Source organism: Saimiri boliviensis, chromosome 5 (assembly GCF_048565385.1).
Source record: "Saimiri boliviensis isolate mSaiBol1 chromosome 5, mSaiBol1.pri, whole genome shotgun sequence".
NCBI classification, from domain to species: domain Eukaryota; kingdom Metazoa; phylum Chordata; class Mammalia; order Primates; family Cebidae; genus Saimiri; species Saimiri boliviensis.
In genome coordinates, this window is record NC_133453.1 from 77,460,672 (window position 1) to 77,472,784 (window position 12,113).

At 34.8% G+C, this 12,113-nt stretch overlaps 1 protein-coding gene across 1 annotated transcript; it reads left to right on the plus strand.

The window, feature by feature from the left end:
• Positions 1–997: 997 nt before the first annotated feature.
• On the plus strand, positions 998–10,516 carry GCG (glucagon). Its single transcript, XM_010329628.3, has 6 exons — positions 998–1,086; positions 4,061–4,161; positions 5,901–6,062; positions 7,741–7,878; positions 9,224–9,367; positions 10,033–10,516. Exons 2-6 carry the CDS (start codon positions 4,070–4,072, stop codon positions 10,037–10,039), a joined length of 543 nt encoding a protein of 180 aa, XP_010327930.1. The 5' UTR covers positions 998–1,086; positions 4,061–4,069; the 3' UTR covers positions 10,040–10,516.
• The last annotated feature ends 1,597 nt before the right edge of the window (positions 10,517–12,113 follow it).

The window sequence follows — 12,113 nt, forward strand, 5'->3', positions numbered from 1 at the left end:
AGTGTGTGACTTGACCAAGGTCACACAGATGATCAACAGCAGCAAAACTAAAATCAAATTATGCTGACACTGCTTCTTATGCTGTCTGTCCAGATTATTTACCATTTTTCTATTTCTCTGCGGTGACCGGAATAATTTCTGCTGGATCTTATAGGTCATTAAAGGTCTATGTGGCCAGTCATAAAACTCAGGGAACATGACAACATGCATCTCATCGCAACAGTTTTCTTCATTTATCATTCTTTTGTAACAGTATCCCACTCTCTTATCAGTAAAATCAGATTTTAAATATACGTCAGAAGGAAAAAAATACCAGATTATTTCCTATTAACATCAGCTATCTTGGATATTCAATCTTCGTTTCGCTTCATCCTTTCACCTTAATTCAATTTATTAAAACAGGATACATTGGAGCTTAATCAACATCCTTAAATTTCCCACAAACATAACATAAATAAATTCCATGTAGTGAGGAAGAGATTGTTTTTAATAAGTATCTGTTGAATGAATGATCTTCATTTAGATAGATGAATGACTAAAGTTATTGCTATATTCAGGTAAATTCATCATGGCTAGGTAGTAAACCAGAAGACTTGTAAGAACATCAAATGAGATCATGCACAAACTGAGGCTGGCCATGGGCTATGTAATTTCAAGATCTTTTGTCTTCAACATCAAAATTCACTTTAGAGAACTTAAGTGATTTTCATGCGTGACTGAAAGTGGAAGGTGAAATTTCCAAACTGCTCTTTTCATTCCCAACCAAAAGAAAAAAAAAAAAAAAGACACAAGAATATCTAAAATGTTTCCAGGTCTCTGAGGTCTCTCACCCAATACAAGCGTAGAATCCAGATGAGTAAAGTGAGTGGGCGAGGGAAATCATTTGTAACAAAAACTCATTATTTACAGATGAGAAATTTATATTGTCAGCGTAATATCTGTGAGGCTAAACAGAGCTGGAGAGTATATAAAAGCAGTGTGCCTTGATGCAGAAGTGCAGAGCTCAGGACACAGAGCACATCAAAAGTTCCCAAAGAGGGCTTGCTCTCTCTTCACCTCTTCTGTTCCACAGCACACTACTGGAAGGTAAGATGATTATAAGATGTAAAGCCGGTTTTGGGGACAGTTAAGTATTTTTAAGGGATCAAAGTATTATAAATTAAAATGTTGTTCTTTCATCTTAGATTTTATTACTAATAGTACACAGAGAGGAACTGAGATGAAAAAGTTATATCAAATGAATTTACATGTACTTTAATATAGCAAAGCCACAAAGCGAGTTGGAAAATAATTCCATGCAAAAATATAAAATAGAAAAACAAAGATTCAAATCAATGCACTTGTTTTAAGACTTAACTGTTATGAGAATTGTATTTTAAAATAATTGGTAACATTTTGAAGAATAAATATTTTTCTTGGATTTGATAGATGTGTATACTACTTTGAACAGAAGGCGCCTATTAAAGTAAGCAGAAATGTGTCCATTAGGGAGGCTATAACAGAAATTTCTCTTTACCAATTAAAATCTCTGGTTTTCCAAAAGAGTAAAATCAATATCATCTTTCAAATATTCAAATTTCAGACATCTATCAAAAAATCAAAGTCCGTGAAAGCAACTCTTCATAAATAAAACATAGCATACTGGGTGCGGAGAACAAGTATCATCTATTTTGGGGTTTTCTTTGGATGGATCTGAGTGAAGCATAGATTAATAACTATTTACTGTGTATTAAGGATAAATAGTAATAAAATCTAAAGTAGCTACTCTCTGGAATAAAATTTTAGTTTGTCTTTTTAGATTAAGCTCCCAAAGACAAAAAAACAAATTTACAAAGATCTTCGATGGAGTAAATGATTAAGTGGTATATTTTTCCATACATACTGAATACCTATTAGATAAAATGAGCTAACCAGTTTAAAAAAGTATTTATGTGGACTACAATGCCAATGTATTTGGGGATATAATATATGTCTTCTTTTTTAGATCTAAGATTAATCTTTCTGTAAGACTTCCTACTTATTATTGTTACCATACTTTTCTTTAAATTTAAGTGGAAATTTGTAGTTCTTACAAAACTGCAGCCTCTCTTTAAACCTAATGGGGGAAAATTAAGTGGAAATTATTTTCTTATTGAACAGGATTTTGATACTAAAATATCATAAATATTTACTTTCTCAGCCATTGTATTCAAACATTTAATTAACTCTATTCTTTTTTTTTTTTTTCCAAAATTTGGTAGACTTTCAAAAACAAATAAGTGAGATTTTTAAAGTCAGTTCTTTCTTCAGAAGAAGTCGTTTATTGTTGGTAATATTATTAGATTCAAAACTCTCACTTATTTATGTTGTTTATGGCTGTTCTTTCTTCCATCAGCTCCTGAAGTGACAGAATAACTCCTGCTCTAAGTCTGCCTTAATGGAACATAATAGGAGATACTACAAAATGCTTAGGACTTTGGGTGAAATGAGATATTTAAGAGTAAATTGACAGCTCTCAGTCTTTTACAAGAATTTTCCAACAGTGATATAATTTTAAAAAGAAGTGCTTACTTAATATTTAACTATTCCTGAAAGCATGGATATAACAATTGAGAGTTATAATCAGAAAACACTACCCAAATACATGGCAAGGTTTCCAAAATCTGCCAACTGGTTAAACTGAAGCATAGCAAAATGTCAAATTGGTAATTTAAAGCTGATGAATGAAAAAGGGTAAATATATAATTCCTATTATGTTCCTTTGTCTAAATGTCCATTCAGTCTACAAAAACCCTTAATATTTCAAAGAAAGATGTTACTGCTGCAGGTATTCCAGTCTCTATGTTTTGGTGCCAGAGATAGATAGTAAACACAGCTAAGATGTTAAGGAAAAGATTGATAGTTTAAAATGATGGTATTTGTAAAATTCTTATTCCAAACCAAATGTCATGTGCTAAAAATACTCATTCAAATTATTTATGGATAAACATAATCAAACCTGGATTGAAATGCCCACTTCTCAAAAGAAACACTATTGGGTTTCAAAGTAGCAGAGATCCATAACAAATACTGGACTTGAGGCTCCCATTCAGAAAATAGAAGAGCTTGCTCTGTGGGGACATTTCGTCCCACATACATGTTGGTCCCAGTCCCCATCCACACTGCATCGTCATGTCCTTAACTTACTATGGCTTCTCAAGGCATCTGCTTGTGACGCAAGGATAAGCCATCAGGTGTATCCTATAACCAAGTCTACAGTCTCACCAGCAGTGAATTACATGTCCTCATCTAAGTCCAATTAGAAAACAACCTGGGGACTTCTATGACTTTAGAAGAAAGCTCTCATTTTCTTTTAGATAGTAATCTCTTAGTTTTTTAGTTGTGATTGTTCAGGTTGCCAGAAGCATTAGTTCTTGTTGCAAATTGCTTGTCTTTAAAATGATTTTTTTCCCTTTAATTTAGAACAGGTCAAAGCACCCTAAAATACCTCAAATCTGTTGGCCGCTTTATAATTACAAAGTCTAGACCAAGTTACACTATTTAAAATATAAATGAATAATACATCTGAACCGACAGCTGGTATGCCAAGTTGTAGCCTGAGGCTGCTTTAAGATGGTTGAAATGCAGTATAATGTAAATGCTTGGAAGTGAAGGACTATTAATTGAAAGCCAGACTGATAGTGAGGGGGGTGGCATGATGGATAAGGTGCCATTCAGGCTAACCATATGTAGCGTATCATCTACAGTGGGTATTTTAAATGTTGATTGTGGACATTTTAATTTCCAGTCTGGAAATGAGCCTTCTAATTATTAAACAGAAGTGTCCCTACATTAATGAAAAAGCTTAATGGTGGAACACATCTTTTGTATCCTTTTTTTTGCCTCCAAAAAAATCTAGGGAGAAAAATATAATCCACTCTTTAAAATTAAGCTGGAAATATAATCAGAATAAAACTCATAACACTGGCTTTTTCTTTCTACTTATGATATCTATCTAATCAAATCTAACTAATTTAGACTGACATGTTTAAAAAATGCTTGCTTGTCCCCCTCACCCTACCCCCACTCTGTGTTCTGACAGACAGCAGAAATGAAAAGCATTTACTTCGTGGCTGGATTGTTTGTAATGCTGGTACAAGGCAGCTGGCAACGTTCCCTTCAAGACACAGAGGAGAAATCCAGGTATTAAATCCATAGTCTTGAACTAACATAGTGATATGGTTAGAATAAAGCCTGTGAAAACTATGATTAGTGAATAGGGTCTCAGTAAATATTCTGCACAATGATCAAATGTTTAAAGTATCCTTGTGATAAAAGCAGACTTTGTTGGAGTGTAGATCAGAGTATGTGTTTTTCATAACCAAAGGGGTGAGAAATGTTGAAAAACATGTTACATGGGAAATTATGGCTCTTTGAAATCTTCAGATGATCCTATCTATCAATTCATTACTCACACACTGCATAATAGATTATTTCAATTATTCACATGAACCATTTTCTCTTTTTTCTTCCTTATAAAAATAACACTATTTCTTGCTAAATGTAAAAGCCATACATGTTCCTGACAGAAATTATAAAACATATGCAAAAAATATTAAGAACTCAAAATTCCACTGTCCAAAGAAAGCTAGTCAAAGTAAACAAATCTGGTATATTACTTTCCTGTGTTTTATGTAAACTGTACATGAATGTCTCTCAGCTCATTATACAGCTTTGTATCATTCTTAATATATTAACATTGTTTTATGATACAATTTTATTATATTATTTAAAAATATGTTAAACATATGGTATTTAATAGCTGCATACTATTTCATCTCATAAACATACAATATATTTATTTAACTATTTATTCTGGACGCTTAAGAGGTCTTCACATTTCTTCCACAAAGAATGTTGCAAACAACATTTTATATACACATTTTCCCTACATTTCTTACTATTTTTTGCACATAGGTTTCTAGTTGTAGAAATATTGTGTCAAGGGTCTGAATGAGTTTAAACCTTTTATAATATCTTGCCAACTTGCTTTCCAGAAAGTTCATACACATGCACATTTTCATCAGCAGTCCAGAATCATAATATCCTCCTCAGTATTCAATGTTTGCTAATTTCATAGGTAAAAATAGTATCTCATTTCTAAGTATTAATTACATTGACTATTTTCCCATGTATTTACCATGCCAACCAACTGTTGATTGCTGGCATATGGATTATTCATAATACAGTTTCAAATTAGCAAGTGTCCTTTTTCTTGCCTTTCTTTGAACTTTTAATTGTCTTCCTTCCACTATTAGCCACCATATAACTGGATAATTGTGCTGTTTTCATATTAATATAGGCAAAACAAAATTGGGAACACAAATCTGCTGCCGAAAGAAATGATTTGGGATTCTTCACTCTTCTAAAATATTCAAGTCACTACTCTCTTTTGTCACTATTAGCATAATCATGAGTAGATTAATTAGTAGAAAAAGATTTATTTAATCCTATTTCAGAAAGAAAGAAGCTAGTTGAGTAACCTGTTAGTAGAATCCAGAATAATAGTGTATGCAACTATACTAAAACGATGGGATTCTCATGACAAGCAAAGGAAGATCTGTCTAAACAACCTACTGAAATACTCTGGATGCCTGCCTTATTGTTTTGTTTTGTTGTTGTTGTTGTTGTTGTTGTTGTTGTTGTTGTTGTTGTTTTGAGACAGAGTCCTGCTGCACTGTCGCCCAAGCTGTAGTGCAGTGGCGCGATCTCGGCTTACTGCAATCTTCGCCTCCTGGGTTCAAGCAATTTTCCTGCCTCAGCCTCCCAAGTAGCTGGGCCTTATTGTTTTATATGGTCTTGTATTTTGTAGTGAAGATGCTTCTCAAGTGAGTCTACTCTTGAAGAGAGATTTATGTTGTACCCATGACTGTTCTTCACAGATCATTCTCAGCTTCCCAGACAGACCCGCTCAGTGATCCTGATCAGATGAATGAGGACAAGCGCCACTCACAGGGCACATTCACCAGTGACTACAGCAAGTATCTGGACTCCAGGCGTGCCCAAGATTTTGTGCAGTGGCTGATGAATACCAAGAGGAACAGGTAGGAGTCTAAACCTGGTTCAAAACTTGCACATAAATGTATTAAGTAGGTCTAAAATTTCTCTTGACAGTATTAAGTTCTTATGTTCATCAGATAGTGCCCATAAGCTCTTATAATTTTGAAGATTTTCAGGGTTGGGGATGCTCTCCCTTGTATTATGCCTCTGAATGTCTTGACCCGCACCCCTCTAAACCACGTACTCAATCTCCAGTGTGACATAGACTTTAAATTATTTTCCAGTGGTAGTCCTAGCAATATTTACTTGCTTACTCATTTCCCTTAAAGTGAAAATTTACTTTTGTGGACCTACGAGGTTACCAATCTAATTTTTACCAAAAGATGGAGCAAATATAACATTCTCTTATGGGGTTCAAACCCAACATTAAAATTATCCCCTAGCCAAGGGTAAGGAATGGAAACAGATGCATTCCTTTTCTTGTAGAATAAAATCCAAGACATGCATTTAAAATTACAGCCTAGCTGCACAGCATAGAGAGAGAAGGCAGCAAATAAGAACACAAGCCTATCGTGAGGCATACATTTTAATGTTGGATTTTCTTTGACGAGTGTTGGGTTTTTTGCTGCATCTAGGCTACTGGAGGAAATTAACCGCAAGGGTTTCACAGAGATGGTGGAATTTCACAATTTTTTTGGAGGGTGGCCCACAAGGGGAAGGGAGTTATGCATAGAAAGTAGCTGAAGATATCTAAAAATCAGGAAAAGGACATAGATTTGTCTGGATAGAATGGAGAAGAGAGAGAGTGAGAGTAAGAAATGGGGGGGGGGAGGAAAAGAGAGAGACAGAGAGAGAGAGAAGGAGCAAGCAGGAGGAATAGGAGAAATAGAGTTGCTAACCAAAGGTTCCTAAAGTAAAGGGTATAAGCACAGGAAGATGGCAATCATGGTCAAAGCAGACAACGGGAGAGGTCCCTGTTAAGGACTATAGTGAAAAGTGAGAAATCACAAATTTATAAAAATGAAAACAATGGTCCTCATTTTCTAGAATGGGAATGCCACAACTTGGTAAATTGATGTAAAGCAATTCTCACACTCAGGCAGTGTTGGCTATACATTTAAGATGAAGCGATATGGGGTAATATGTGCCAGGGACACTGACAGCAGCTGACGGCTCACCTCCAAGGCGCTCTGCACACCCGTGATGTTGATATGGGGTCATCTTCTTTGCTTTCCTTGTTTCTAGCAGATCACATATTTTCTTTAATCCATTATCATGTGGTCCTTTTTTGGTGACAATTCAAGATGGTCCTTTGCTTTCCCTCAAATCAGTTAACTGATGCTGACCCCATATTTACTAATAACAAACAGCTGCCTTGCTTGCAAGTCGCATAGCACAATGCATAGCCTGTATCCATTGAGACTAAAGTCAAAGGTAAGGCAGTTTTAATAACCAATGGTATGCATAAACCGGGGATTGCAGATGGGTATGCTGGGAAGGGATGGGGAGCTTTAGCCCACTGATTGTAATTTGCCCTCTTCCACCAGTCTTCAATCCAGAACATTAACGTAGCTTCACGACAAATCCCCTAGCAAACTTCATCTCCTAAACTCCCTAACCCCTTCTACATAGAATCCTGAACCCAAAGTTGCCACTGCTTATAGGTGAGAACCATATTGCCAAAGAGACAGATCTTCAATTTAACTTTCACATTTCTTTCAGGAATAACATTGCCAAACGTCATGATGAATTTGAGAGACATGCTGAAGGGACCTTTACCAGTGATGTAAGTTCTTATTTGGAAGGCCAAGCTGCCAAGGAATTCATTGCTTGGCTGGTGAAAGGCCGAGGAAGGCGAGAGTAAGTCTGTACATTCTTATTTGACATTTTTTGCCTTGATGCAGAAAATTTAAGACTACAGTTATCTATATATGGAGTTGAATTATAGAAGCAATTAGTATAGTCTTGCAAAGTAAGGAAATAACTCCTATTGATGAGAAACATTATACAAAAGTCAAGTCTGTTTTGTTTTGGGTAGTATTAATAATAGAGCCAAGCAGGTTACATTTTTATCCCTCTTATAGTTGCATTACAATGAGGTATTAAATATTTAGCCAAACCAGGCCACCTCTGAGAGTAAACAGGGTGTTTTTAATAACTACACTGAAACAAGTTTAAACTAGGACTGTTTACTAAGGAACAGTGCTGAAAACTTCAAATATTTCAAGAAAACATGTAATATTTCAAGCTTAACTTTAAATATTTACATGTGTGATCAACATATATTTATGTGTTGATAAATATTCAGATAAAAATGTGATGAAGACTGAAAGTGACCAAACATAAGACACTGATAAAATAATACTCAAAGTACAGCTAGGTAAAGGCATCCACATATTTAACTACATATCTAATTCTGTATGGGGCTGTCAGATAGAAATTTATTAAATTATCAAAGTTGAAAACGCATCCAAGACCATTAATTGCTTGCTTGGATCTTAACAGAATCAAACAGACCCCCAAACCTTCTCCTTTCCTCCTGATTTATTTTATTGGAATTTGAAATATGAGAGACAGAGAATTTATGTTCGACTCTGATTTTTAAATTTGATTTAAAACAAGCTTACCAAAACTTAAAGAGATCTCAAGATGAAAGAGAACTAGCATAATAGTTGTTTTTTAAAACATTAACAATCAAACTTGTAAAACTAATGGTAAAATAGTTTCTTACTTTTGATGACATTTTGTAGTGTTTTAAAGGAATATGAAAAATTCTACAATGGTAAATCAGTGAAAGAAAATCTAAAACCGACGAAGCTTTAACTCCTTATTGCATTTTGCAAGGCTGTTCCAACAATCTCTGGTTTTGTAGGATATGATATATTCTGTTAAATTATAGACAAATTAATAATCTCAATAATAGTTTTTGTATTGTCAATATACTAAATCTTTGAAACAACCTAGAAGATTGAAAAGGGCATGAAATTATGCAGGTTTGGTATTAGATCTTAGCTCTGCTACTTTCTCTTTCAGGCAGTCACTGGTTCACGTGGGTTTTCATCAGGTGTTTCATAATATTCCCTCTATAAACCTAATTGTTTACTGTTTCCTCAAGACACTTGTGAATGTTATCCATGATGGAAAATCTGTGATCATTTATTTTAAATGTCTAATCAAATGCCAATTTTAACCCTTATTTTCTTAGTTTCCCAGAGGAGGTCGCTATTGTTGAAGAACTTGGCCGCAGACATGCTGATGGTTCTTTCTCTGATGAGATGAACACGATCCTTGATAATCTTGCTGCCAGGGACTTTATAAACTGGTTGATTCAGACCAAAATCACTGACAGGTGACTGCTTTTTAGTTAATTCTGAAAACCATCAAGCTTTCACAAATACTGACTTCACAAATACTGACTGTCATACTGCTACAAATTGTCCTCCACGTAGGGGAAAAGTCTGTAATATCTCACTATATGAGAAATAATTATGCATGTTTAAGTCCTGTAAGAGGACATCATTATGTTTGTTTTGTATCATTATAGTTTTTATCCATTTATTCATTTATTCCAGGAACATTTACTGTCTATTAGAATCAAGAAGCTAGAAACACAGATAGAAATGAAACATTGGAAATGTTACATCATGCACATATTGTCACATTAAAAATTGCTATGTATGCTGAAATTTTAGCACAAAGGTAAAATGAGGTATATGCAATATTACATACTTTATAAGAGGAGTAGTAAAAACTGGAAACCAGAAATACTTATCTTGATGGATTTTGATTTTGTAAAATAATTATTCATAAATCTTTAATTGCTTTGATGGGCAGATTTTAGGATAAATAATCTTTAAATTAAAATACTTTAAGAGTCCATAGGACAGAGGGATTTATAGACAAAGGAATTAGTAAGCAACTTTTATCAAAACAATTCATTGAAATATTTTCTGGATGTTAACTATATCATCTTATTATAGTTATGTTAAATAATTTTCTTTTTTTAATCTCTAGGAAATAAACTATTCAAGATCATCTTCACAACATCACCTGCTAGCCACTTGGGATGTTTGAAATATTAAGTCCTGTAAATTTAAGAGGTGTATTCTGAGGCCATATTGCTTAGCATGCCAATAAATAAATTTTCTTTCAGTGTTGCATAGCCAAAAATTATAAATGGAATAAGCTTTTGTCAAAATATTGCTAAAATATCAGCTTTAAAATGTAAAAGTGCTAGATTCTGTTTTCTTCTTATTTTGGATAAAGTACCCCAACCTGTTTACCTTTAGCAATGAAACTATTTTTCTATGATATAATTTGTAAATGTAAATTATTCCAATCATGACGTATCTGAATTATAATAATAGGAAAAGAGAAGAACTGATAGCCACATTGGTGAAACTGGAAAGATAACTTTCTTCTTGAAACCTTTGTCTTAAAAATAATCAGCTTTCAATGTATCCAAGCAAGACACAATCAAATAAAATTTTCAAGTTTCTTTATCATTGTCTGTTTTGTTTTTATTTCCCCCCTTTTTCATGCCTCACTCCTTCCACACACCCCTGCTTGCTAAGCTGAAGTCCACAAGTCAAATCTGGTGCACAGACATGATGACTTCATGCTTCAAATGGCTGCACAGAACTTTTAACACTTTGAGCCAACATTGAAAAACCAGGGTCTTTCATATAAAACTATTGATTTTTAGCATCTCTTGAAAAAGTAGGTCATCAAGCAATATTAGACCCAAAAGTCAAGTCTATCCTGTAGCTAAGTAGCAGCTGCCTCTTACTAAAGGATCAAGTGTTCCCAGCTCATGAAGTGCCCCAGCACACACCCACACATGCTCACACACCCCACCTACATAATGCAGGCAGACATCAAGGAACTTACCTCTGGCTCACTTTACTTGCACACTGAACCTACAGGCATTTGAGTTTTCCCATCATGCCTTTTACCCTGTTATCTTTATCCTGCAATGGCCAATATCTTGGGACAGTCTGGTGGTGATTGCCAAGCCTGAGACATTTCTTTGCTGTGTTCAGCATTGCCAACTCTCTTTTTCTATCTCTATAGTGCTCCCATAGGGTTGACATACCCACCAGTAAGATTCTATCATTTGCAAATTACTTGTATACTTTGATCAGCAGTAGTGAATTTGAACTAATACCTGTAATAATCACTCTCACTTGTTTACCTAGTGATGAGCTTTTCCTGAAATGGATAGATATCTTAAGACCACAATTGTCTAACTAAGGCTACTGCTAGCTGTAGGATTTTGAGCAGGTCAAATATGCTTTCTGGAACTAAGTTTCTCATGTGAAAATATAAAGTTAAAATTGTCCAGTAACCATTATTTCTTAAAGAAGTCTTTGATTATAACTGTATTTTGCCTTATAATGAGATTTCAGTAAAAATAGCAGCCTGAAGTATTCATCCTAAAATGGTTGTCACAGGGCAGCTCAGGGCAGAAGTGGCCAATGTAAGTATCAAAATTATGTCTGTCAGCTTCTCCAGAACCGAAACCATCATATCTTCCTCCAAAATATCTCAGTGAGGGAGGCTCACAGGCCACACAAGTATATTCTCACAGGAGGGTTTTTGTTTGCTCATTTTCTTACTTTTTTATGTTAAAGATGGCTATGTTGATCATTAAAGTATTCAACTGGTAAGATCAAAATACAATACTTTTCACAGTTCTCACTGAAGGAGTTCAAGATAACTTTCAGATGTTCACTATGTTTTCTTTTGTGCAATGTGCTGCCTTTACCACCCCTACACGAATTAACCACAAGTGGCCTAAAATGTCCTATTTATAACTAAAATTTGATCTGGAAACTGAATATCTACCTCCGTATGCATGCATGCATGGGGCAGGGGCAGGGTGTGTGTGTGTTTTCAGGAAACCAAAGTCAAAACCTTGAGAACATCTCAGAACATACATAGTGAAACACCAGCACTCAGAAATCCAGGTGCGCTCATACAAAGGAGAGAAAGTAGTCCACTTAAGAAAACTGGCACATAGCAGAGGTAAATGGAAGGGAGAAGCATAAGACAGTGAATGTGAATCAAGCTCAAAAGAGTACCAAGGGTCAAAA

What these genes read in the sequence shown, in the direction of transcription:
- GCG (XM_010329628.3), top strand. Translation starts at nt 4,070, where the DNA reads ATGAAAAGCATTTACTTCGTGGCTGGATTGTTTGTAATGCTGGTACAA. An exon ending in GACACAGAGGAGAAATCCAG is followed by an intron (nt 4,162 to 5,900) that starts GTATTAAATCCA and finishes TGTTCTTCACAG; the next exon opens with ATCATTCTCAGCTTCCCAGA. An exon ending in AAAGGCCGAGGAAGGCGAGA is followed by an intron (nt 7,879 to 9,223) that starts GTAAGTCTGTAC and finishes TTATTTTCTTAG; the next exon opens with TTTCCCAGAGGAGGTCGCTA.